Source organism: Pristiophorus japonicus, unplaced genomic scaffold (genome assembly GCF_044704955.1).
Source record: "Pristiophorus japonicus isolate sPriJap1 unplaced genomic scaffold, sPriJap1.hap1 HAP1_SCAFFOLD_29, whole genome shotgun sequence".
Classification (NCBI taxonomy): Eukaryota; Metazoa; Chordata; class Chondrichthyes; family Pristiophoridae; genus Pristiophorus; species Pristiophorus japonicus.
The window spans coordinates 3,967,203-3,992,791 of record NW_027252668.1 but is presented as its reverse complement, the minus strand read 5'-3'; the positions used below and the strand labels follow the sequence as shown (position 1 = coordinate 3,992,791).

General features: G+C 47.2%; 5 protein-coding genes and 1 pseudogene across 6 annotated transcripts in view; 2 read left to right on the top strand and 4 right to left on the bottom strand.

Moving 5' to 3' along the window:
* The window catches only part of LOC139248288 (zinc finger protein 665-like), a 115,154-nt gene that overhangs the window by 53,682 nt on the left and 35,883 nt on the right, over positions 1-25,589 (top strand). The window contains exon 1 of one of the 2 annotated variants that reach the window (XM_070872067.1): positions 20,857-20,945. The exons of the other annotated variant lie outside the window; for it this stretch is intronic. The gene's annotated coding sequence lies outside the window, so the exon portion shown is untranslated. Of the gene's footprint in view, positions 1-20,856; positions 20,946-25,589 lie in introns of those variants that run through there. 2 annotated transcript variants of the gene reach the window in all.
* LOC139248351 (U2 spliceosomal RNA) lies at positions 7,069-7,307 on the top strand (annotated as a pseudogene).
* On the bottom strand, positions 8,266-8,568 carry LOC139248190 (histone H4-like; the record flags this gene model as incomplete). The annotated part of the gene is made up of 1 exon (XM_070871929.1): positions 8,266-8,568. A coding segment is annotated over one exon (303 nt), but the record flags the coding sequence as incomplete, so codon positions are not given.
* LOC139248287 (histone H3) lies at positions 12,210-12,620 on the bottom strand. Its single transcript, XM_070872065.1, has one exon. It carries the CDS (start codon positions 12,618-12,620, stop codon positions 12,210-12,212), a length of 411 nt encoding a protein of 136 aa, XP_070728166.1.
* On the bottom strand, positions 13,308-13,821 carry LOC139248314 (histone H4). Its single transcript, XM_070872110.1, has one exon. It carries the CDS (start codon positions 13,747-13,749, stop codon positions 13,438-13,440), a length of 312 nt encoding a protein of 103 aa, XP_070728211.1. The 5' UTR covers positions 13,750-13,821; the 3' UTR covers positions 13,308-13,437.
* LOC139248286 (histone H1-like) lies at positions 14,726-15,403 on the bottom strand. The gene has a single exon (XM_070872063.1). The coding sequence runs from the start codon at positions 15,401-15,403 to the stop codon at positions 14,726-14,728; it is 678 nt and encodes a 225-aa protein (XP_070728164.1).

Genomic DNA, 25,589 nt, shown 5'->3' with positions numbered 1-25,589 from the left:
GAACGTTGTTGAGGCCAATTCACTAAATATATTCAAAAAGGAGTTAGATGAAGTCCTTACTACTAGGGGGATCAAGGGGTATGGCGAGAAAGCAGGAATGGGGTTCTGAAGTTGCATGTTCAGCCATGAACTCATTGAATGGCGGTGCAGGCTCGAAGGGCCGAATGGCCTACTCCTGCACCTATTTTCTCTGTTTCTATACCAAAGACTGACAGGAACAAAGATAGATACATACTCCCATATCAGAGACTGACTTGCACACAGATAGATAAATACTCCCATACCAGAGACGGACAGGCACACAGATAGATACATAATCCCATACCAGAGACTGACAGGGACAGAGATAGATATCTACTTCCAGACCAGACACTGACGAGCACAGAGATAGATACATACTTCTATACCGGTCACTGACAGGCACACAGATAGATACATACTCCCATACCACAGACTGACAGCACAGAGATAGATACATACTCCCACACCGTGCACAGAGATAGATACATACTCCCATATCAGACAGTGACAGGCACAGATAGATACATACTCCCATACCAGAGACTGACAGGCACAGAGATAGATATATACTTCCATTCCAAGCACTGATAGGCACAGAGTTGGATACATACTCCATACCAGAGAGTGGCAGAGACAGAGATACATAGTCCCATACCAGAGACTGACAGGGACAGCGATAGATACATACTCCCACACCAGAGACTGACAGGCACAGTGATAGATACATACTCCCGTACCAGAGACTGACAGGGACAGAGATAGATACATACTCACATACCAGAGACTGACTTGCACAGATAGATACATACTCCCATACCAGAGACGGACCGGGACAGAGATAGATACATACTCACATACCAAACACGGACAGCAGGGATCGATACATACTCCCGTACTTGACACTGACCGGGACAGGCAGAAATGGATACATCCCCCCATACCAGAGACTGACAGGTACACAGATAGATACAGATGGGAGTACCAGATGGGTAGATCAGGGCCAAGGAGAGGCTTGAGTTCGGGGCCCAGGAGAGGCGAGGGCCCAGGGGCAGCATGGACCAGCCCACACTGCGATATGTGTGCGCACTAGGTCAGTGCCGCAGAGCTGGTCTCCAGTCGTCTTGGATAACCCTTGCCACTGGACCAAGACCTAGCTCTGTCAAGTCCGTGTGGTGGCTGGTGTGCAACTGCCACCACATGTAAAAAAAAAAAATCGACGCACAGGTACCTTTCACCCTTTAACATGTAGTTCGGGACCTGGAATATTAGGTCCTTCATTGAAACACCTGTGAACTTTTTGGCATGGAAGCAAGTCATCCTCGACTCGAGGGACTGCCTATGACGATGATGACTCCCATAACAGACACGGACTGCACGGATCGATACATACTCCCATAGCAGACACTGACAGGGACAGAAAGATACAGAGTCCCACACCAGCGATCGACAGGTACAGAGATAGATACGTACTCCCATACCAGATATTGACCGGCACACAGATGGAAACACCCTTAGCAGACACTAACTGGCAGAGAGAAAGATACATATTCCTGTACCTGACACTGACAGGGAAAGAGATAGATACATACTCACACACCAGCGACTGAAAGGGACAGAGATAGATACATACTTCCATACCAGAGAATGGCAGGCACAGAGATGGATACAAACTCCCAAAGCAGAGACTGACAGGCACACAGATAGATATTACTCCCATACCAGTCACTGAATGCACACAGATAGATACTTACTCCCATACCAGAGACTGACAGGCACAGAGATAGTAACATACTCCCATACTAGACACGGACAGCACAGATAGATACATACTCCCATACCAGAGACTGACAGGCACACCGATAGATACATACTCCCATACCAGAGACTGACAGATTCAAAGGAAAACCATCTCTGAATTAGGTAGAAACTGGCAGTTATAGGATAAGACCCACACCAATAAATCAGAAGATGACAAGTACAGAATAAAATCCAGATTCCCATAACAGACACTGCCAGATACAGAGTAAAGTCCACACGCACATACCAGGGACCGATAGATACAGAGCGACGCTCACGTACCAGGGACTGAAAGAAACAGACTAGAACCTACCATCGCAAAGCTGAAAATGACAGATACAGAGTACTCCCCTCTATTCCATATCAATAAAAGTGGAGAGAGGAACAGAGTTAATGTTTCAGGTGTATGAGCCTTTGTCATCGAACTGAAACGTTAACTCTCTCTCTCTCTCCACAGATGCTGCCTGACCCGCTGAAATTTCCAGCATTTTCTGTTTTTATTTCCAATTCCAGCATCCACAGTATTTTGCTTTTAAACTTGTATATCATAATAAAAATAAGAACATAAAAAATAGGAGCAGGACTGGTATGGAATAAAACACACTGTCATATCAAACACTGACAGATACAGAGTAAAAGTCATAATCACATACCAGAGGTGGGCTGATACAGAATAAAGTCCATAATCACAAACCCGGTTCCAATACAGTACATAGAAACACCCCACAATAATTAGAGAATGTGTGTAAAGATTAAAATCCACATTCACAAATGAGAAATTCACAGGTACTGATTAAAACACTCACTTATACATCCCAAACAGAAAGTGGATTAAATTTTGACTGGATCCTACGGCCATGAATTGAACCCAGATCAACTAGCTTGGAAGGCAGCTGTGCTCACCACTCTACCACCATCACACGCATCAAGCGGGAAAGCATCGCTTTCTGTTTTTACACGTGCCGGTCAATCCCACACTGACACACTGCACCAGACAGTGACAGATAGTGTCTTTACTATACTCCCAGTCAATCCCACACTGACACACTGTACCAGACAGTGACAGATACAGTGTCTTTACTATACTCCCAGTTAATCCCATACTGACACACTGTACCAGACAGTGTCTTTACTATACTCCCAGTCAATCCCACACTGACACACTGTTCCAGAGAGTGACAGATACAGTGTCTTTACTATACTCCCAGTCAATCCCACACTGACACACTGTTCCAGAGAGTGACAGATACAGTGTCTTTACTATACTCCCAGTCAATCCCACACTGACACACTGTACCAGACAGTGACAGATACAGTGTCTTTACTATACTCCCAGTCAATCCCACACTGACACACTGTACCAGACAGTGACAGATACAGTGTCTTTACTATACTCCCAGTCAATCCCACACTGACACACTGTACCAGACAGTGACAGATACAGTGTCTTTACTATACTCCCAGTCAATCCCACACTGACACACTGTACCAGACAGTGACAGATACAGTATCTATCCTACACTGACCAGTGAATCCCACATTAGCACACAGTAGCTGAGTGACAGAGGCAGTGTCTGTCCCATACTCAATGATTAACCCCAGCACTGTAGACGTCTCTGCAAAGACACGTTTGGTTGAAATGAATTGCCCAGTAATGTCTATCCCACACTCAGTGATTAACCCACTGTTCACACTACAATCGGGTGAGCGCCTCCACCTGCTTTTAATGGTTGTTTGGAGTTTTCAGCCGGACCAATAAAATACTTTGCAATAGTTTAAGCTGAACATAAACATGGTTCTGAGCGATCTGTGGAATTTAAAATGGGTTCTGCTGAATGATTGTCACTTGTTGCAGCACTCGCTTTCAGCCAGGAGATGGCAGCAACCTCTAACAGTTAGGAGTGTACAGATTGTGTCCACACATCTCGACGGCCATGAGTCTGGTACTACCCGGAGAGTTGGCCAAGCACACTAGCTCCAAGTAAATCTCCACAAATTACTGACAAAAAACCCCAGAAAACACCACGATTCACATACAGGAAACTGACAGATGCAGGTTAAAATCCCAACTCCAGTGATTCACAACCCTCTGAGTGAACAAATTTCTCCCAATCTCAGTTCGATATTATTGTACCAACGCTACCTTACTCTTTTACTCCAACCCATTTGCATTAAGGGCTAACATACCATTTATCTTCCTAATTGTTTGCTGTAACTGCATGTTAACTTTCTGTGATTCATGTACAAGGACACTCAGATTCCACTCAATAACATCTACTAGTCTTTCTCTTTTAAATAAAGTCAGTTTTTTCATTCATATAAAGTAAAATTCACACTCACATCTCAAAGTCTGAACAATACACAATAAAGCCCACACTCACATATCAGTGACTGTCAGGGACAGAGTAAAACACACTCACATAACAGAAACTGACAAGTAGAGAGTAAAACATGCATTTGCATAACAGAAACTGACCAGGTACAGAATAAAACCCACACACACATCCCAGAGACAGCGAGACAATGTGAAAATCACACTCACATACTCGAAGCTGACAGGTGTATAATGAAACCCAAATTCGCCGAGCAGAAACTGAAGAAAAAACAACACTCACATAAATCATATTTCCAAATATATTTATCAAAGTTAGGTGCGCCTTTGTCGAGCTGTGTCAAGTAAATAGCCCTTACGTTTGAGAAATTCCTTGACCTGCAAATCTAAATAAATATTTAATCACTTAACACAATGATGTAATCAAATTCAGCTGTAAGAAATGGGAGAAGGCCATAAGGCCCCTCGAGCCTGCTCCACAATTCAATAGGATCATGGTTGAACAGCCAAAAATCCACGTGGTGCTCCTGACAAAGAAATCCAATGCTGGGCCCAGCAAGAGCAAGTAAAATGGACAAGATTTAATCTAATACCACGTTGGTTCTTTTCAGAGCCACGCACTCTAACTGTGAAAGGGCTGGTTACTGTCTGAAGAAACTGATCTATTGATCACAATCTTATCAGCTGTGCTTCAGTTGGTAGCACCCTCACTTCTGAGTCAGACTCCAGGGACTTGAGCACAAAAATCGAGGCTGACATACCAGTGCAGTGATGAGGGAATGCTGCACTGTTGGAGGTGCCATCTATAGGAAGAGACGTTAAACCGAGGTCCGTCGCTCTCTCAGGTGGATGTAATAGATCCCACGGCCACTATTTTGAAGAAGAGCAGGTCAATTATGCCCGGTGTCCTGGCCAATACTTAGCCCTCGATCAACATAACACAATGGATTATCTAGTCATTATCACATTGCTGTTTGTGGGAGCTTGTTGTGCGCGAAATGTCTGCCGCCGTTCCTACATTACTACAGTGTCTACACTTCAAAAAGCACTTCATTGGTTGCGAAGCACGTTCAGAAGTCCGATGGTCGTGAAAGGCGCAATATAAATCCAGGTCACTATTTCTCTACTTGATATTAAATCCCTATGGTTGATAAACTGGGAGTTTCCTGACCAGAAATCACCCTCAGTCAATCTCGGTTATGAACCGGTCAATGTCTGTTGAACATGTAAAAATCCAGATCGATAAACAGAACAGTGAGTTTGCTCTTCAGATTATTGAATATATACTAAAAGATTTATGAACCTTGCTCATAAAGTTTTTGCCTGATAGCAGAACAGAGTATAAATCAGGAGGTGTTGCAACACATGACCTCATTCATGAATTTTAGATCGTGGCGAGCACAAATTTGATTGGTCTCTTTAAACATCCAATCAGAGAGATACAGAACAATGGATATTGACAAGCCAATCACAACCATTGCCTTCGCCCATCCCTCATTAGCATAGGGCTGTGGGCGGAGTGTGGGGCTGCCGATATAATGCGGGCTCGGAGCAGAGTTTCCCCAAATCTGCGCCTGACTGAACGAGATGATGGCTGACGAAAAGAAAACAGGTCCCGCCAAGAAAGGTGCCAAGAAAGTAATCAAGAAAACCCCAGCGAAGAGCGGCAAGAAGCGCAGAAAGTCGAGGAAGGAGAGTTACGCCATCTACATCTACAAAGTGATGAAGCAGGTTCACCCCGACACCGGCATCTCCTCCAAGGCCATGGGCATCATGAACTCGTTTGTGAGCGATATTTTCGAGCGCATCGCGGGTGAGGCTTCCCGCCTGGCCCATTACAACAAGCGCCGCACCATCAGTTCCCGGGAGATCCAGACCTCCGTGCGCCTGCTGCTGCCCGGGGAGCTGGCCAAGCACGCCGTGTCGGAAGGGACAAAGGCGGTGACTAAGTACACCAGCTCCAAGTGAGACTGCCCGCTGTCCTGACAGATCAAACCCCAAACACAACGGCTCTTTTAAGAGCCACCCACAACCTCTCTGAAAGAGCTGCACAAACGCATCTCCCTTTACACTCTGTTTACTGTAATTATTTCCTGAACAAGTATATTTGAGAACTTTTACACTTCCAGTTGTAGATTTAGTTTTGAATTCTCATATCAGTTTCACTGTCGCGTTCCACTTTAGCGTCGCTGGAATTTTCTGCCAACTACAAATACGGTCCCTGGTCGCTGTTTCCCTGTGCTCTCAGACACGTTCATTTACACCGCCTGCCAAATTAAGAGCTTGTTTAGGGACTGAGACTCAGATTTCAGTCACACATTCTCTCTCGCAAGCCCTTTTCAAGTTTATTTTTCAATTCCTGTTGTAGGTCAGTCCGTTTATTAACCCGAGACTCCCCGCAGTGTAACAACCCAGAATGGGAGTTCTTCGAGACCAGAACCGGTGCAGTTTGAATACTCTGTCCCTCTTCTCTTTTCACTGAAGGACTCCCAGTTCTGGGCTCACTCCCGTCTTTGCAGGATCGATAATCTGTGAAACCCAATTTTTACAAAGATTAAGTTGGAATGTGTCCCATTGCAGAATCGGTGGGGATTGATTCCCGCCCATTAGACAGTTTGAAATAGTACCCGAATTTAATCCTGATTGTAACAGCTTGAAACTTGCAAGGGGAAGATGTGAAAGACAAAATTAATTAAAACGTGTTGGGAAATCTTTGACTAATAGTGAATTTATATTAACATAATCCGCTATTTTAAAATTTCTTGGCGGGGTTTTTAAATTAAAAATCGTTATTCTGACTGTTGGAGACAGCAATTTCCGCCCTACTTTCATTGGTGGGCTAAACAGACTGTGATTGGTCACCTGGAAAAACCAATGAAATTCACCACCGAGCGACCAATCACAAATTCGCTCCCTGCATCGCTTCTCGGCCTTTTGGCTAAGACCATGCGTAACTGACCTGACAGGGGAGTAGCCACCATGACCTCCGGGTGGTTCTCCCTGGATCAGGAAGGTATATGCTTGCTTTTTTGGAAACAGGAGGTGGGTGGGGTGGCTTGACTCATCCACCTCCACGGAGGTGTGTGGGGGACCTGACCCATCCACCTCCATGGCACGAACCTGGTATTGCAGTACTTCCAGGAACGGTGCAGTGGCTCGAGGCCTTTTGGCTAAGAGCATTGGCGAGTGATCCTTGGCGTGTGCAAGGTGACCTCTGGCGTTTGTGATTTGACAAAGAATTGGAACGATTGGCTACGAATTTCAAAAAAAAGGCAGATGTGGGAGGAGTTTCTCATTCTTTCTCTGAACGTGTGGATTGTGGAAATGTCTGGGAGAGGAAAAAGCGGCGGTAAAGTTCGGGCCAAGGCCAAGTCTCGCTCCTCGCGGGCCGGACTGCAGTTCCCTGTGGGCCGTGTTCACAGGCATCTGCGAAAGGGGAACTACGCTGAGCGTGTGGGTGCCGGAGCCCCGGTCTACATGGCTGCTGTGCTCGAGTATCTGACCGCTGAAATCCTGGAGCTGGCCGGCAACGCGGCCCGCGACAACAAGAAGACCCGCATCATCCCCAGACACCTGCAGCTGGCCATCCGCAACGACGAGGAGCTCAACAAGCTGCTGGGAAAGGTGACCATCGCTCAGGGCGGGGTGCTGCCTAATATCCAGGCTGTGCTGCTGCCCAAGAAAACCGCCAGTGCGTCCAAGGGCAAGTAAAGCGGACAGCATTTAATCTAATAACCCAAAGGCTCTTTTCAGAGCCACCCACACTATCTATGAAAGGGCTGCTTTCTGTTCTGTGGATAACAATAGTCCCAGATTTAATTTAACATACTTCACTATAATTAAGCTTGAAGTTTGCTGATCAGAAATGAGCCTCAGATGTTTTTAGTTATAAGGTTAACCATCTAGAAGTGTGGATTTTCAAACTGCCGCAGAAGTCCGATGGCCGTGTAAGGCACTAGAAACATCAAAGTCTTTCTTTCCATTAATTAAATAGCTGAAATAACTTCCCAACCAAACTGTCCACACTGCCATCCCCAGGTCACTGCTCTCTGTGAGGCGGTGCGGGGCTCTTAAAAGAACCTTTGTGTTGTGCTGGGTGGAAAGGGTGGAGTTGTTCAGCCGCCGAATCCATAGAGAGTGAGGCCCTGCCGTTTGAGAGCGTACACCACATCCATGGCAGTGACCGTCTTGCGCTTGGCATGCTCGGTGTAGGTGACGGCGTCCCTGATGACATTCTCCAGGAAAACCTTCAGCACCCCGCGGGTCTCCTCGTAGATGAGGCCCGAGATCCGCTTGACACCGCCACGGCGAGCCAGGCGGCGGATGGCGGGTTTGGTGATGCCCTGGATGTTATCACGGAGCACTTTACGGTGCCGCTTGGCTCCGCCTTTGCCCAGTCCTTTGCCTCCTTTACCTCGTCCAGTGCAACATTCAGATCCTTACATTCCTGATAGTTCAGAAAACATAATCAATCTCGCTGATCACATAAGAAGGCAGGTGAAGAAGTTATCCACACCAGCAGAAGGATCTAGCTGGTTTGATTGGCTATCAGATGGATCTTGGAGATCCTATCTAATTGTTGGTTGCCTTAACCTTTGATGTAAAGTAATGATGGCAAGGTTAGCAAACCCACTTGTGGTCAAGGGCTCCCGAGTTATGATCCAATGAAGTAAAGAACTACTCGACAATAACAACAATATGGATCAGGAAAGAGAGTGCGAATGGCTGAATGCGATACTCCTGGAATAGTCACCAGGGTTATCATGTAATGATAAAAGGGGGAAATGTGAATGTCTAAAAATGTATAGAGACATTGAAGTTGAGAACGTGGGAATTGTATAGGGACAGTATAAGCTAACAAAGAATTCATGGTGGAATAGCCATGACATCTCAGACTTGAGACTGCGAAATGTTACAACACTAACACATATTGAAACAAAACCCACAGCTTGCAGAAAAACCTCAAGGTCTTATTAAATCATGTTATGAACCTGAAACATTAACAGAAGGTCTTTGTTTAAAATCAGACCATACTTAGGTCGGCTTATGAGTGGACAAAGGGAAAGAGGGATGAAAAGGGATAGGTTGGACTAGGATGTCACTCTAGCCCTATCTTGTTATCTTTTGCCAAAAATGTATAACCGTCGTCCCTTTACAATGTAACGTCATTTTGTCCGTAGGAAGTGGGTGCGTTCTATCAGAGTTGCATTCCTTCTGTCTGATAAGGTCCCCGATCGGGATTTGCTTTTTAAATAAAAGCTTACTTTGTTTAAACCACAAACGGTATTCATTTCAGTAATTTTGCTGAACCAGATTGAGGTAAAAGAATCCAGAAATCAACATTATCACGGAGCACTTTACGGTGCCGCTTGGCTCCGCCTTTACCCAGTCCTTTGCCTCCTTTACCTCGCCCAGACATGATGATTCTTCACTCAAACTGTCGCTGAATGAGGAACTAACTGCTCCTGGCTCCTTTTTTATAGAGCCGGCCCCGACCTGACTGAGAAAGCGCAGAGTAAGAGAGGCGGGAAGGGCAGGAGACAGAGTGAGAGATTAAACAGAGAGCGCGGCAGGGGAGGAGACAGAATCAAGATTGAGAGACAGAGCAGAGTGCGGCCTCTGATCTTCCAGCTCCACCTCCAGCTTTCTGCAACCGCCAATTTCAAATTGTTTTCTCCACAATACAACCGATACACAGCGCTCTGCACAAACCCTTACAGACTCGGAATTCATATTCAAGGCTTCCAGGAATCAGAAGCTGTTAAATAAGGTCCTGGTACAATTCACAATCAGGAATATTCCCACCTATATAGTCCGTTCCCTGTCAATCTCAGACCTTATTCCATCTCCTCTCACAGACAGGTTCAGCACTTTACAAACACCTTATTCCAGCTGATTTGGAGAATCTGGTGTTTGGGGTTTGAGTTGTGAGGCGGGGTACCTGCTCGATGGCGGAGGAGTGGGCTGGATGGCGCCAGACACGCTGGCATGGCACCTAAATTCGGCCGACGTCCGCCGCGCGGCCGATGCCATCGAGTCGCTAAAAACAGCACTGGGCCCTGACTCCGTTAGGTGTGTCGAGGAGGCTCAAGCACGTGGGCAGATCCCGTCCGAACTGACCCCTGTCCGGACGGAATTCCTCATCGGCGCCAAACATCGGAACCTCCCTCGGGAGCCGGCGCCTCACAACTTGAGCCGCCTCGGGGAAATCCCCTCCGTGCCTTTCAGTTCTGCACGGAGGGGTTTCCTGTACGATCTGCTCCTGCACACTCAACTTTGCCATCCTCGTCTGCCGTCCGGACACACCATGGCGTATCATCTTGCCATCCGGAGGAGGCAGGGGTCCCGAATGGAGTGCACTCTACGCAGGAGTACTCCCATTATTTATCAGTGACTTGGCCTGGAGGGTGGTGCACGGAGCAGTCCCGTGCAATAAATTTTTAAGTCGGTTCACGGGCTCCCAGGCCGCCTGCAATTTCTGCGGTCTGGAAGAGTCTGTGCTCCATGTTTTTATTGAATGCACGAGGTTGCAGCCCCTTTTCCAATATTTAAAGGGGCTGCTCCTGAAATTCTGGCTGCACTTCAGTCCCACACTCCTGATCTTTGGGCACCCTGTGCGGAGGGGAGCAGGTAGGTCCGAGGGCCTCCTCATAGGACTGCTCCTGGGCACGGCCAAGGGGGCCATCAGCCGGTCCAGGCAGCGGGCGGTCGAGGGGTTCGTTCAGCCTGACTGCCTGCCTCTCTTCCGCGCGTACATACGCGCCAGGGTGTCCTTGGTGATGGAGCACGCGGTGTCCACCGGTACGCTCGCGGCCTTCCGCGAGAGTTGGGCGCCGAAGGGACTGGAGTGCATCATCACCCCCGGCAACCAAATTTTAATTTGATTTTATGTTTTAAAGTTTAATTTGTTTTGTGCGCCAGGCTATAGACGAGGCTGACCCTACCAGCCGGGATGTGCAAATACCTGACTATGTGGATCCTCATGTGTGGGCAGAGGACCACTCCCAAGTGGGTTATACTCCCATTGATCCGATTGAGATCCCAGTGCAGGGCAATGTGGACTGGCCCTCTATCCGACAGAACCCACTGAAATCACAGGCAATCCTAAACTGACCTTTCAGCACTGGACTGCAATTAATCCGGCCTGTTTTCTTACTGAGCCACCCCAAGATGAGGAAGAACCCAGTCATGATTGTTTATCTTTAATTTAAGAGGCCACATCAGTCAGGGAAGATTTTGTTGATGTACCAATTGAAGATCCAGACTGTATTATGTATGTTGACGGAAGATCTTCTATTAATCTAGAAGGTACACGAATCTCACGATATGCCATCGTAAACCAGGAGAATCAGATCTTGGAATCTGCCGCTTTTGAAACCGCCTATTCTGCCCAACAAGCTGAACTATTCGCCCTCACCCGAGCCTGTATCTTGGCCAAAGACCTCAAAGTCAATATCTATACCGACTCTAGGTATGCCTTTGGGGTGGGCCATGATCTGATTTGTTGCAAGCCCTTATGCTCCCCAAGCACATTGCTGTTGTTAAATGTACCGCCCACACCACCGGAAAATCCCCGGTTGATATAGGGAACCACTGTGCTGACAAAGAGCTAAACATGCCTCTCGTGACCAACAGATGGTAGTGCCCAAAATGATGAGTCAGACTGTACAATCAAAGCTTAAACTCCCCGCCTTCACTGAAACACAGGGACTGTCAGGATTCCTGGGACAAGTCTCTACATTCCCGGTGTCAGAACCGGTTAAAATGGGTTACCAGGAAGAATCGGTGGAACATCTCCCACTTATAGTTAGCGCCCCACATTGGGCGGGTGCAGTCGGTATACTGGGCTTCTGACTCGCATTGATACCTGGATCAAAGCCAGATAATCACCGCCTGCACTACATAAAGCCCCAGTTGTAGTAACACAAGACGAGCACGGTGTGTACACAGGACAGTTTGCCTGGAGCCGGTCGGAGCTCTTTCCTTTGCTGATTTGGTGGCTCTGAAAAGAGCCGTTGTTGCACTTGGTGCGAAAGCTTAGAGCCCGGGCAGGGGGAGTCTAGGCGCGCTCCCCGCGGATGCGGCGGGCCAGCTGGATGTCTTTGGGCATGATGGTGACTCGCTTGGCGTGGATGGCGCACAGGTTGGTGTCCTCAAACAGCCCCACCAGGTAAGCCTCGCTGGCCTCCTGCAGGGCCATGACGGCCGAGCTCTGGAAGCGCAGGTCGGTCTTGAAGTCCTGAGCGATCTCCCGCACCAGGCGCTGGAAGGGCAGCTTGCGGATCAGCAGCTCGGTGGATTTCTGGTAGCGGCGGATCTCCCTCAGAGCCACGGTGCCGGGTCTGTAGCGATGAGGCTTCTTCACTCCGCCCGTGGCCGGAGCGCTCTTCCGGGCCGCTTTGGTCGCCAGCTGTTTGCGAGGAGCTTTCCCTCCGGTCGATTTGCGCGCTGTCTGCTTGGTCCTGGCCATCTTCTGAACGGATCTCAGCACAATCTGGGACAGATGGACTGGGAATGGTCCTTTTAAAGTGTCTGTCAGGGCCCGCCCCTGGGCTGTGATTTGTCATAACCCGACCGCCAATCATGTTTCAATCAATCACCGAGAGCGAAAGGGAAGGGCGGGGATTACTGGGCCATGATTGACTGAAATGAAACTGACAAGTTCGTCAATTTCAAACAGCCCGCCAATTTCAGAGTCTCAACGAACAGAGATTAAAGAAACTCTAATTTCCCGCCAGCAATTTAAGAATTCGGCTCTTTATAACCTCGATGGTGCCCCATTATAAATCACCAATCCCATTCTCTTTAACATTCCGGTTTTAATTCTGTCCCATTCCCTGATGGGTCTGTAGCGGGCGGGAATAATTACCCGGTCACTGCATCCTGTAAACACAAAGTCCCGCATCCGTCCCGCCACTGCCGTCCCGCTTCACCGATTCTTACACAAAGCTCACAACATAACAGGATTATCTGTGAGGGGAGACTGTGTATCCCCGCCCGCTGATTGTGACCGGGACACCCGGAGTTTCTGATCTCATATTAAACTATTGTTCTAAAATATTTAATAATTCCCATATTCCTAAAGCGACTACACTGCAAAAGTACTTTATTGGTTTTGACAAGTTCGATGGCCGTGTAAGGCGCTACATAACTCGGCGTGTTACTTTCCATTAAATAAATAACTAAAATAAATTCCCACCCAAATTGTCCACACACCCATTCCCAGGTCACTGCTCTCTCTGTGAGGCGGTGGGTGGTGTTGTGCTGGGTGGAAAGGGTGGAGTTGTTCAGCCGCCGAATCCATAGAGAGTGCGGCCCTGGCGTTTGAGAGCGTACACCACATCCATGGCAGTGACCGTCTTGCGCTTGGCGTGCTCGGTGTAGGTGACGGCGTCCCTGATGACATTCTCCAGGAAAACCTTCAGCACCCCACGGGTCTCCTCGTAGATCAGGCCCGAGATCCGCTTGACACCGCCACGGCGAGCCAGGCGGCGGATGGCGGGTTTGGTGATGCCCTGGATGTTATCACGGAGCACTTTACGGTGCCGCTTGGCTCCGCCTTTGCCCAGTCCTTTGCCTCCTTTACCTCGCCCAGACATGATGATTCTTCACTCAAACTGTCGCTGAATGAGGAACCAACTCCTCCTGGCTCCTTTTTTATAGAGCCGGCCCCGACCTGACTCAGAAAGCGCAGAGTGAGAGAGGCGGGAAGGGGAGGAGACAGAGTGAGAGGTTAAACAGAGAGCGCGGCAGGGAAGGAGACAGAATCAAGATTGAGAGACAGAGCAGAGCGCCGCCTCTGATCTTCCAGCTCCACCTCCAGCTTTCTGCAACCGCCAATTTCAAATTGTTTTCTCCACAATACAACCGATACACAGCGCTCCGCACAAACCCTTACAGACTCGGAATTCATATTCAAGGCTTCCAGGGACCAGAAGCTTTTAAATAAGGTCCTGGTACAATTAACAATCAGGAATATTCCCGCCTATATAGTCCGTTCCCTGTCAATCTCAGACCTTATTCCATCTCCTCTCACAGACCGGTTCAGCACTTTACAAACACCTTATTCCAGCTGATTTTGAGAATCTGGAGTTTGGGGTTTGAGTTGTGAGGCGAGATATCGCCGCCAGTCCCATCGTCTCACAGAGACTCTTCCCCCTGAATCTGTGAAATGACAATGACCAGTAACTGAGACTGGAGCCGTACTCAAACCCCAGTTACAGTGAGGCCCGGGCTGGACATCCCATTCTCTGTGTTTTATTGTAGGCACTGGGGGAGGGGTGGGTGCAGACACTGGGGGAGGGGTGGGTGCAGACACTGGGGGAGGGGCGGGTGCAGACAGTGAGGGAGGGGCGGGTGCAGATACTGAGGGAGGGGTGTGTGCAGACACTGCGGGCGCGGTGGGTGCAGCCAATGCCAACGAGTCACCAGGGATCCCGGAGTCATTTTCAATGCTTTCTATCTGGAATCTGAGCCCGGGACAGGGATTATTTGATTCCGGGATCAGCTCTTTTCTGAGAAGCGTGGGTGGCTCTGAAAAGAGCCTTTGGGTTGAAATGTTTCGAAGTTGCCTTTTTATTTTTTGGGGGGCGCTGCTTTCTTGGCCTTTGCTGCTTTAGGCGTGGCCTTGACCCTCGGGTTCTCCACCTTTTTGACCGCCTTCACTTTCTTGAGGCTCTTGGGCTTCTTCGCTGCCGCCTTCTTCCCAGCCGGCCCTTTCGCTGTCTTTTTTGCCGTTAGCGCCTTCTTGGTGCTCGTTTTCTTGGCTGCTGCTTTTTTTGCTGGAGATTTCTTGGCTGCTGCTTTCTTTACTGGAGATTTCTTGGCTGCTGCTTTCTTTACTGGAGATTTCTTGGCTGCTGCTTTCTTTGCTGGAGATTTCTTGGCTGCTGGCTTCTTCACCTTCTTTCCCACTTTCCCCTGGGAATCAGTATTAGCGATTTTGAATGAGCCCGAAGCGCCCGTGCCCTTGATCTGCTTCAGGGAACCATTCATCACATTCTTCTTGATACTGGACCTGATCTGGAAGCCGCGCTTCTCCACATCGACGCCTTTGGCCGCCAGAGCCTTCTTTATCGCGGCCAGGGACGTTCCCCTGCGATCCTTGTCATCGGCCACAACCTTGAGGATCTGGTCGCCCAACCTGGGACCAGCTGGCCCGGACCGGGGAGCCGCCTTCTTCTTCTTGCTGGGAGCCTTGGTTTGAGCGACGGCGGCAGGAGGAGCCGTTTCGGCGGCTGCAGTATCAGTCATGTCGGCGACTCTGGAAAATCTCTCTGACAGTCAGAGCTGGGTCAGAAATGAAACGAGAGGCGGCGACACAGAGCAACTTAAAGGCAGCGAGCGGACGGGGAGGAGACATCCTGCTGTCAGCTCCCGGCCCCTCCAGCCTCTCTGTGTTTCTCTCTCCTCACTAACTCTCCGATTCCAATTCAACTCGGTTCCTCCACATTCCCAGACTGGCCTCTTTCTGTCCCGAAGACCGGGATGTTTGCTGCCGAGAAAGTTCCATCCGAATTGAAGGCAGTAATTTCGATTTAAACCCGTTTCATTGCTGCACTGGTCGCGCTCTCTCAGCCGATCGCGGATATTTTCTCTGTTTTTGACTGAAATTTGAAAGCAAATCAAACTTTCTGATTCATTCCCACTTCAGGCCTGAGCAGGGCAGCAGGGCGATCCTGTGACAGGGAAATCTTTGAATTTTACACAAGAGGGACTCTGAAATCCGGCGATGAGAGCGGACACACAAACACAGTGACATTAGTCTAACACGCCCGCCCCTTTAACACACTCTCGCTCACACAATGTTGAAATCTGCACATTCACAGCACAAACTGTTCCCAGATTTACAGTTCCCAGCACAGGTTTTCCTCTCCGCTCGGCTGTGCTGCCGATTCTCGGGTCAGTTGTCGTTTCCCAGCTCAGTAAGTGTTAAACACTCTGAGGCCGGCGCTCCTCACAGTGTCTGTTCCCAGATTCAGGGGCAGGAGCCAATCACAGCTGTGGCTGGCTTAACCCATATCTGCTTTTAAGTTGTTGTATTGTTCGAATGCAGAAATATGTTTGACTAACATGAAAATACAAATTATGAGCTCACCGCCCCTGCAGCCTCTCTTTGTCTCTCTCTCCTCAGAAAATGAGGGACATATAACAGTAATTGGTGCCCTATCCATCCCATACTCAACACCCAGAGATGGCTATCAGAGAGAGCGGCAGAGAGACAGACACAGTATCAATCTTAAACTACCGAACTGTGTCTCCATATTACTCTCAATAATATTATCACACATTAATGTACAGCACCAGCGGAAAAGACACAGAGACAGATACAGTATCAGTTTTACACTTTGTATCAGTGTCTCCATAATACGCTCAGTAACAGTGTCACACCTTCACGTATTGCACCAGAGAGAAACAGAGACATTATCAGTCTTGCACTTCCAACAGTGTTTCCACATCACGCTAAATAACAGTATCCCGCCTTCACAAAAAGTACAAGAGAGAGGGATAGCAACAGAGAGGCAGAGAGAGGGAAGAGGGCTGTGCGAGAGACAGGAGAGTGCGAGGTAGGGCGGTGAGACACAGAAGACATGCACAGTATCAGTTTCAGACTGACCTGTGAAGTCCCGTTTTATTCTGAAAGTTCCCATTCGAGAGACAGAAGATGCAGTCTCCTCTCTCACTGATATTATACCAGAGACAGACACATTATTAATCCCACACTGCGGGACAGTGTCAGAGAGTGAGAGAAACAATGTCACACATTTATCACTCGCTTGCCTGTTGAACTATCTGCAATCGTGCAGCCCAGGGCCATAAGAACATAACAAATCGGAACAGGAGTTGGCCATTTAGCTCCTCGAGCCTGCTCTGCCATTCAATAAGATCACGGTTGATCTGATCATGGACTCAGCTCCACTTCCCTGCTCCCTCCCCATAACCATTTACTCCCTTATCGATCAAAAATCTGTCTATCTCCGCCTTAAATATATTCAATGACACAGCCTTCACAGTTGTCTGGGGCAGATAATTCCATAGATGTACAACCCTCTGAGAGAAGAAATTACTCTTCATCCCAATTTTAAATGGGCGGCCCCTTATTTTAAGACTATGTAACCTAGTTTTAGTTGCCCCATGTGGAAATATCCTCTCTGCATCCACCTTGTCAAGCCCCCTTATTATTTTATAAGTTTCAATAAGATCACCTCTCATTCTTCTGATCTCCAATGTATACAGATCCAACCTACTCAAACCTATCCTCATAACTCAACCCCCTCATCTCCAGAATCAACTGAGTGAACCTTCTCTGAACAGCCTCCAATGTAAGTATATCCTTCCTTAAATACGTAGACCAAAACTGTACACGGTACTCCAGGTGTGGCATTACCAATACCCTGTACAGCAGGACTTCTCTGCTTTTGGACTCTATCCTTCTTGCAATAAAGGCCAACATTCCATTTGACTTTCTGATTACTTGCTGTACCTGCATGCAAACATTTTGTGTTTCATGTACAAGGACCCCCAGGGCTCTCTGTACTGCTGCACGTTGCAATTTTTCTCCATTTAAATTATAACTTTCTTTTCTATTATTTCTGCCAAAATGGATAACCTCTCATTTTCCCACATTATACTCCATCTGGAAGTGGACCTGAGTCTATGAGCGGATCAGCCATGATTGTATTAAATGGCGGAGCAGGCTCGAGGGGCCATATGGCCTACTCCTGCTCCTATTTCTTATGTTCTTATGTTCTTATCTGCCAAATGTTTGCACACTTACTTAGCCTGTCGAGATCCCTTTGCATATCTACTGTGTCCTCATCACAATTTGCTTTCCCACCCATCTTTGTATCATCAGCAAACTTGGCGAAATTAAACTCGGCCCGTTCATCCAAGTCATTAATATTGATTGTAAATAGTTGAGGACCCAGCACCGATCCCTGTGGCACCCCACTCATCACTGTTTGCCAACCATAAAATGACCCATTTATCCTGACTCTCTGTTTTCTGTTAGTTAGCCAATTCTCTATCCATGCTAATATATTGCTCCCAATCCCATGAGCTTTTATCTTGTGCAGTAACCACTTATGTGGCACCTTATCGAATGCCTGCTGGAAATCCAAATACACCACGTCCACAGGCTGCCCCTTATCTACCGTGCTTGTTACATCCTCAATGACCTCCAGCAAATTTATCAAACATGATTTCCCTTTCATAAAACCATGCTGACACTGTTTGATTGAATCATGCTTTTCCAAATGTCCTGCTACTGCTTCCTTAATAATGGACTCCAGCATTTTCACAACAACAGATGTTCGGTTAACTGGTTTATAGTTTCCTGCTTTTTGTTTGCCTCCTTTTTTGAACATTTGCAATTTTCCAATCTGCTAGGACCTCCCCAGAATCCAGGGAATTTTGGTCGATTACAAACAATGCATCCACTATCTCTACAGCCACATTTCTTAAGACCACAGGATGTCAGCCATCAGGCCTAGGGGACCTGTTCACCTTTAGTCCCATTATTTTACCGAGTACTACTTCATTAGTGACAGTGATTGTAATAAGTTCCTCCCTACCTATAACCTCTTGATTGTACACTTCGATATTACTCACAGTGAGAGTGTTTAAACTAATCTCGGACTCTTTCTGTCAGATATTAACTCCTGCACGGTCCCAGCAAACACTCCCACTCCCTCGTCGCTCCGATGTTTCTGCAGGATTGCTTTGTGAAGACGGGCTCATGGAGAGAGAAACACCCTGCACGGAATGATCCCAAATTGAGCATCTCCAAGGGACAAGGCTCCCAGCTTGAATCATTCTCTGTCCTTTCCCCCAGGCCCAGTTCCTTTGTCAGATTCTGATAAAAGTAAATTGGGAAAGGTGCACTTTGATTTTTACAGGCTGAATTATTGCAGAGATCTGCGCATGCGCGGCTCAGCCCCGCCCCCTGTGTCGATTCCCAGTGTGCAGAAGAACGCATGCGCCCTCCCCTCCCCCAGCCCTGCCTGTGATCGACATTCACTCAGTGAGCGAAAGAAAATGGTTTCAAACAGCCGGGAATGGAGAGCCCGCGGCCCCAGGGTAAGGCAGCGAGCAGCAGCCTCCTTACAGCAGCGCAGCGCAGCGCTTTGGGAGCGTGTCCGCAGATGGGCTCAGAGACCGGCACTGATTCAGGGGGGAGTTCAGGGGCTGTGTGGAAGAGGCGGAGTGGAGCAAGAACCAGTGTCAGTGCGTGGTGTGAGTCGGGGGAGGGAGAGGCCATTCTCGGGCTGTGTGTGGACAATGTGTGTCCAGGGGGAAGGGAGACAGAATGGGCAGAATCTGCTGTTTACAATCATTGCTGCTTTCTCTCTCCTAACCAGGAGTGAACGTTCCTGGTTTAATTCCGTCGGGGGCTGTTTGTTTGTCAGCGGCAGAGTGGAGCAGGAACTAGTTCCGGAACATGGAGTGAGTGGGGGAAGGGAGAGGCCATTCTCGGGCTGTGTGTGGACAGTCTCTTACTTTCTACTTGAGGATAAAATGGTCCTCTGATGACTCTGGTTGTAAGCAGTACTTACAGTAGCATCTCATGGTTCTCCGGAGGCCGTTGCACATGAACCAATGAACATTACTTGGTAGAGTTTGCTTAATGCTCCTGCATAAGGATGACACTCGTTAATCGTTTGCACTTCAGTCCCCCGCTCCTGATCTTTGGGCCCCCTGTGCGGAGGGGAGCGGGCAGATCGGAAGGCCTCCTCGTAGGACTGCTCCTGGGCATGGCCAAGGTAGGCATTAACCGGTCCAGGCCACGGGCGGTCGAGGGGGTGTTCAGCCCGACTGCCTGCCTCTCTTCCACGGTTATGTTCGTGCCAGGGTGTCCCTGGAGATGGAGCACGCGGTGTTCACCGGTACGCTCGTGGCCTTCCGTGAGAGGTGGGCGCCAGAGGGACTGGAGTGCATCATCACCCCCGGGAACCTATTTTAATTTGATCCATTTAATGCCAAAGTTAAATTTGTCTGTTTTAATGCCCCTTTAATAAGGGGGCACTTGATTTATTGTTTTACTAAAATAGTTGTGTATACAGTGTGGGGTAACAGTGAAAGTAAATCACCTCGCCCTTTCAAATTATTGCTGCTTTCTTTCCCCAAATCAGCAGTGAATGTTCCTGATTCAGTCCCAATCTCACCGTGTCTGTTGTTCTTGGACAGTGAACAGTGGAAAACAGCCTGACGGTGAGGATGTGAGGAGTTTCACAAAGTTTATCTATTGCAGACACCAGGTGAGGAGTGTGGGAGAAGACATTTCAAGCATCGGTTATTTTGTTTTGGTGCATTGAGTTGTCCAGAACCATGTTGCTGGTGATCGAGAGCCTGTCGCTCCCTCAGATACATCAGGATCCGGGCTCTGTGACATTCTGTTAACTACACAGGCCCTCAACTCAGTTTCAAAAGTCTGAAAACAATTGTTGTACAGCCCAGGTACTATAGTTATATTCCAGGAAGAGATTCAGAATTTTACAAGTAGTCCCATGGGAGTGGGAGATATAAACCTGAACTGTTTCAATCGGGTGGTCCTATTCATGGACCAGTGGTGTTTGTATCGTGGTTTCCCCTCTCCAGATACTTTACTTTATTATAAACAAACATGTTAATTATAACTTTACTTTTTATAGTCTCCCACTCACCTGTTCATATCATAACTAATATTGTTCTCGTATTATTATTCTCAGAGAGAAGTACTTCACTGAGCCTGAATAAATGTGATCTTTCCTCCACCCGGAACACAAGGAACAGTGCTGTCAGCACCTTCTCACTCACAGTAAGTATATTTTCACTTACAGAGCGCAGAGACACAAAACTGGTCTCAATCCTATTGTCATAGGCAGCAGAAGCTGTCAGTCCCACAGTGATCCGAATTTCCAGAGTTACATTATGAATCCCACAATCACTTGGAGCAGTACAATAAGATGTTGTTTCAAAGTCCAAACATATCGCACTGAGAGACAGATCCATTTTCACTCACTTACTCACAAACACAGAAACAGATAGACACTGACACAGTGTTAATCCACACTGCTGGCATACACGGACTGTCAACCAGTGCAGGCAGCTCCTTCCCACACACAGTAAGTACATTATCACTCACAGAGCGCAGAGACACAGAACTAGCCTCAATCCTATTATCACAGGCAGCAGAAGCAGTCAGTCCCACAGTAATCCACAGTACAAGAGTTACATTGTGAATCTTACAAGGAGCAGTAGAATCAGACGCTGTTTCACCATTGAAACAGATCAAACTGACCTGTAGATTAAACACCCGCACTCACTTGCCAGAAACTGGCAGGTAGAGAATAAAACACACAATCACATACCTTAATATATAAGTTAGAAAGTAAAAACCATACTCTCATATCAGAAGCTGACGGATACAGAGCAAAAGCAATAATCACATATCAGGAAAGGAGAGATTCAGTATTAAGCCATCTCAAATATACCAGAAAATGACAGGTGCAGAATAAAACCCACACTCCCGTACCATAGACTGACAGATACAATCTACAACCCACACCCACATAGATGAAAGTGACACGCACAGAGTAAACTCCACACGCCCAGAGAGTGACAGGTAGAGTGTAAATCCCAGAGTCACATGTCAGAAAACAAAGGTAAAAAGTAAAACTGATACTTGCATTGCAGAATCTGACAGTTTCTGAGCTAAAGACATATTACCATCTCATAAACTGGCAGATGCAGAGTGAAACCCACACACACCTATCAGAAAGGTAAAACCTTTACTCACATATCAGACAAATTCAGGTAGAACATAAAACAGATATTCACGTTCACATACCAGAGACGGGCAGATACAGAGTAAATCCCCGCTCATATAGCAGGAACTGACAGATACAGTCTAAAACATACACCCAAATTGCAGGAGCTAATAGGTGCTGATTAAACCCAGACTAACACACCAGAAACTGAGAGGCACAGATTAAACCCCCACACACATACCTAAATCTGACAGTTACAGAAATATACACAGACTCGCATATGAGAGACACATACAGTATAAAGCCCATATTCATGTATCATACATAAAAGCTGACAGTTACAAGTTAAACTACCACTCATAAGCCAGAAACTGACAGGTACAGATTAAACCAACACTCACATCAGAAACTGACAGGTTCAGAATAAAATCCACACTCAGATATGAGAAACTGACAGGTACAGAATAAACCCCACTCTCACATACCAGAAACACCTGGCTCACTTTAATTGCCTTCTGCAGTGTGACCGTAGTGTCCACAGAGAGGAGGCACTCATGGCTGATTCCATTAACAAAGATGTCCCTCAGTGCTTCGGTGAGAGGGTCGCCCAAATCACATGGTGCAGCCATTCGTCTCAGGTCTGCAGCATATTTTGCAATTTCTTGGCCTTCGGGCCACCAGTGGGCGTAGAACAAATGTATGGCTGTGAGGATGCTCTCTTTAGGTTCGAGCTGTTCCTGTATTATTGTGTTACAAGCTCTGCATACATTTTGATTGTCGTCTTCACTGGGGCTAGTAGGTCCCTGACGAGGCCATGGACTGTGGGCCCACAACTGCTGAGCAGGACAGCTCTGCGCTTATCAGCCAGCGAGATCGGGTCGTCTCCTGCCAGGTCATTTGCAATGAAAACGTGTTCGAGCCTTTCCACAAAGGCATCCCAATCTTCCCCCTCAGCGAATTGTTGAAAGTTGCTAAGGTTAGCCATTTTGTGCATGGAAATTCATAATCTCCTCGCGAGATGTTATGTGTGTAAGCACTCTAGTAAGGTAACACAAGGTAAGGTATTGTACTTGAACTGTTGTGACTGTGGAAGAAAGAATCTATGAACACCTGGCTTAATTTAGAGGGAAGGGTTAAATTCTGTTTTTTGCTATGCTTAAAGAAATAATAAGACTAGAAAAATAGCCACGCTTTTTAGCCTTGAAACTTAGAGATGCAATTAGGTGACCATCTGGCATTAGAAGGGAGTCTCCTTTTGCCTTTGCTTATCAGACTGTGAACAGAGAGAAACTCTGCAAGGACAGATAGAGTGTGTACCTCCCGAGACGACCTTTGTACTCGCAGGACAAATGAATAAGATTCTTTTTCTATTTCTGTATTCAATTTCTGTATAAAGATAAGTGCAATTTGCTTGTACGACAGAGTTTTGCCTTGGTACGGTCCAAGCAGGCTCTCCGAGATATATCTTGCTTTTTAAAATAAATTCTCTCGAAGTGCAGTTCTGAAAGTCTCCGCCTGAGTTAATTTAAGCTAAATATTTCCTCGACAGTGACCTTTGTTCATTTATTGTAGCTCCTTAGTAAGGATACAGTGAGGTGCGCTCCCTTTTATACTTGGTTACCTGCAGTGTGCAGGTGAGCCTTAGGTCTCCACCAGTAGCACCCTCTGGTGGTACAGGTATAGTGTATACAGTGTGAAGATACATTCAGTGGTCTAATCTTACAGTACATACTTTATACATACACAACAGTTTTGGTCTCCGCATTTAAGGAAGGGTATACTTCCATTGGAGGCTGTTCAGAGTTCTCTCGGTTGATTCCAGAGATCAAGGGGTTGACTTATGAAGATAGGTTGAGTAGTTTGGGCCTATACTCATTGGAGTTCAGAAGAATGAGAGGTGATCTTATTGAAACATGTAAGATAATGAGGGGGCTCGACAAGGTGGATGCAGAGACGATATTTCCACTCATAGGGGAAAATAAAACCAGAGGACATAGTCACACAATAAGGGGCCGCCCATTTAAAACTGAGATGATGAATTTCTCTTTCTGAGGGTTGTAAATCTGTGGAATTCGCTGCCCCAGAGAGCTGTGGAAGCTGGGACACTGAATATGTTTAAGGCGGAGATGGACAGATTTTTGAGCAATAAGGGAATAAAGGGTTATGGGGAGCGGGCAGGGAAGTGGAGCTAAGTCCATGATCAGATCAGCCGTGATCTTATTGAATGGCGGAGCAGGCTCGAGGGGCTGTATAGAAACATAGAAACATGTTCCCTGCAAGCTTCTTCTCGTACTCCATTTTCCCTGCTCTAATCAAACCCTGATTATGGCCTACTCCTGCTCCTATTTCTTATGTTCTTATATAAAAGTAACTACCAAAATTACCAACAGATAGGTGGGCCCATTACCAAACTTTACATAAACGGCAATTACTGAATTACCAACAATAGCAGCGAACCTGGGGACTGGGAGAAATTTAGAACTCAGCAGAGGAGGACAAAGGGTTTGATTAGGGCAGGGAAAATGGAGTACGAGAAGAAGCTTGCAGGGAACATTAAGGCGGATTGCAAAGGTTTCTATAGGTATGTAAAGAGAAAAAGGTTAGTAAAGACAAACGTAGGTCCCCTGCAGTCAGAATCAGGGGAAGTCATAACGGGGAACAAAGAAATTGCAGACCAATTGAACAAGTACTTTGGTTCAGTATTCACTAAGGAGGACACAAACAACCTTCCGGATATAAAAGGGGTCAGAGGGTCTAGTAAGGAGGAGGAACTGAGGGAAATCTTTATTAGTCGGGAAATTGTGTTGGGGAAATTGATGGGATTGAAGGCCGATAAATCCCCAGGGCCTGATGGACTGCATCCCAGAGTACTGAAGGAGGTGGCCTTGGAAATAGCGGATGCATTGACAGTCATTTTCCAACATTCCATTGACTCTGGATCAGTTCCTATCGAGTGGAGGGTAGCCAATGTAACCCCACTTTTTAAAAAAGGAGGGAGAGAGAAAGCAGGGAATTATAGACCGGTCAGCCTGACCTCAGTAGTGGGTAAAATGATGGAATCAATTATTAAGGATGTCATAGCAGCGCATTTGGAAAATGGTGACATGATAGGTCCAAGTCAGCATGGATTTGTGAAAGGGAGATCATGCTTGACAAATCTTCTGGAATTTTTTGAGGATGTTTCCAATAAAGTGGACAAAGGAGTACCAGTTGATGTGGTATATTTGGACTTTCAGAAGGTTTTCGACAAGGTCCCACACAGGAGATTAATGTGCAAAGTTAAAGCACATGGGATTGGGGGTAGTGTGCTGACGTGGATTGAGAACTGGTTGTCAGACAGGAAGCAAAGAGTAGGAGTAAATGGGTACTTTTCGGAATGGCAGGCAGTGACTCGTGGGGTACCGCAGGGTTCTGTGCTGGGGCCCCAGCTGTTTACATTGTACATTAATGATTTAGACGAGGGGATTAAATGTAGTATCTCCAAATTTGCGGATGACACTAAGTTGGGTGGCAGTGTGAGCTGCGAGGAGGATGCTATGAGGCTGCAGAGTGACTTGGATAGGTTAGGTGAGTGGGCAAATGCGTGGCAGATGAAGTATAATGTGGATAAATGTGAGGTTATCCACTTTGGTGGTAAAAACAGAGAGACAGACTATTATCTGAATGGTGACAGATTAGGAAAAGGGAAGGTG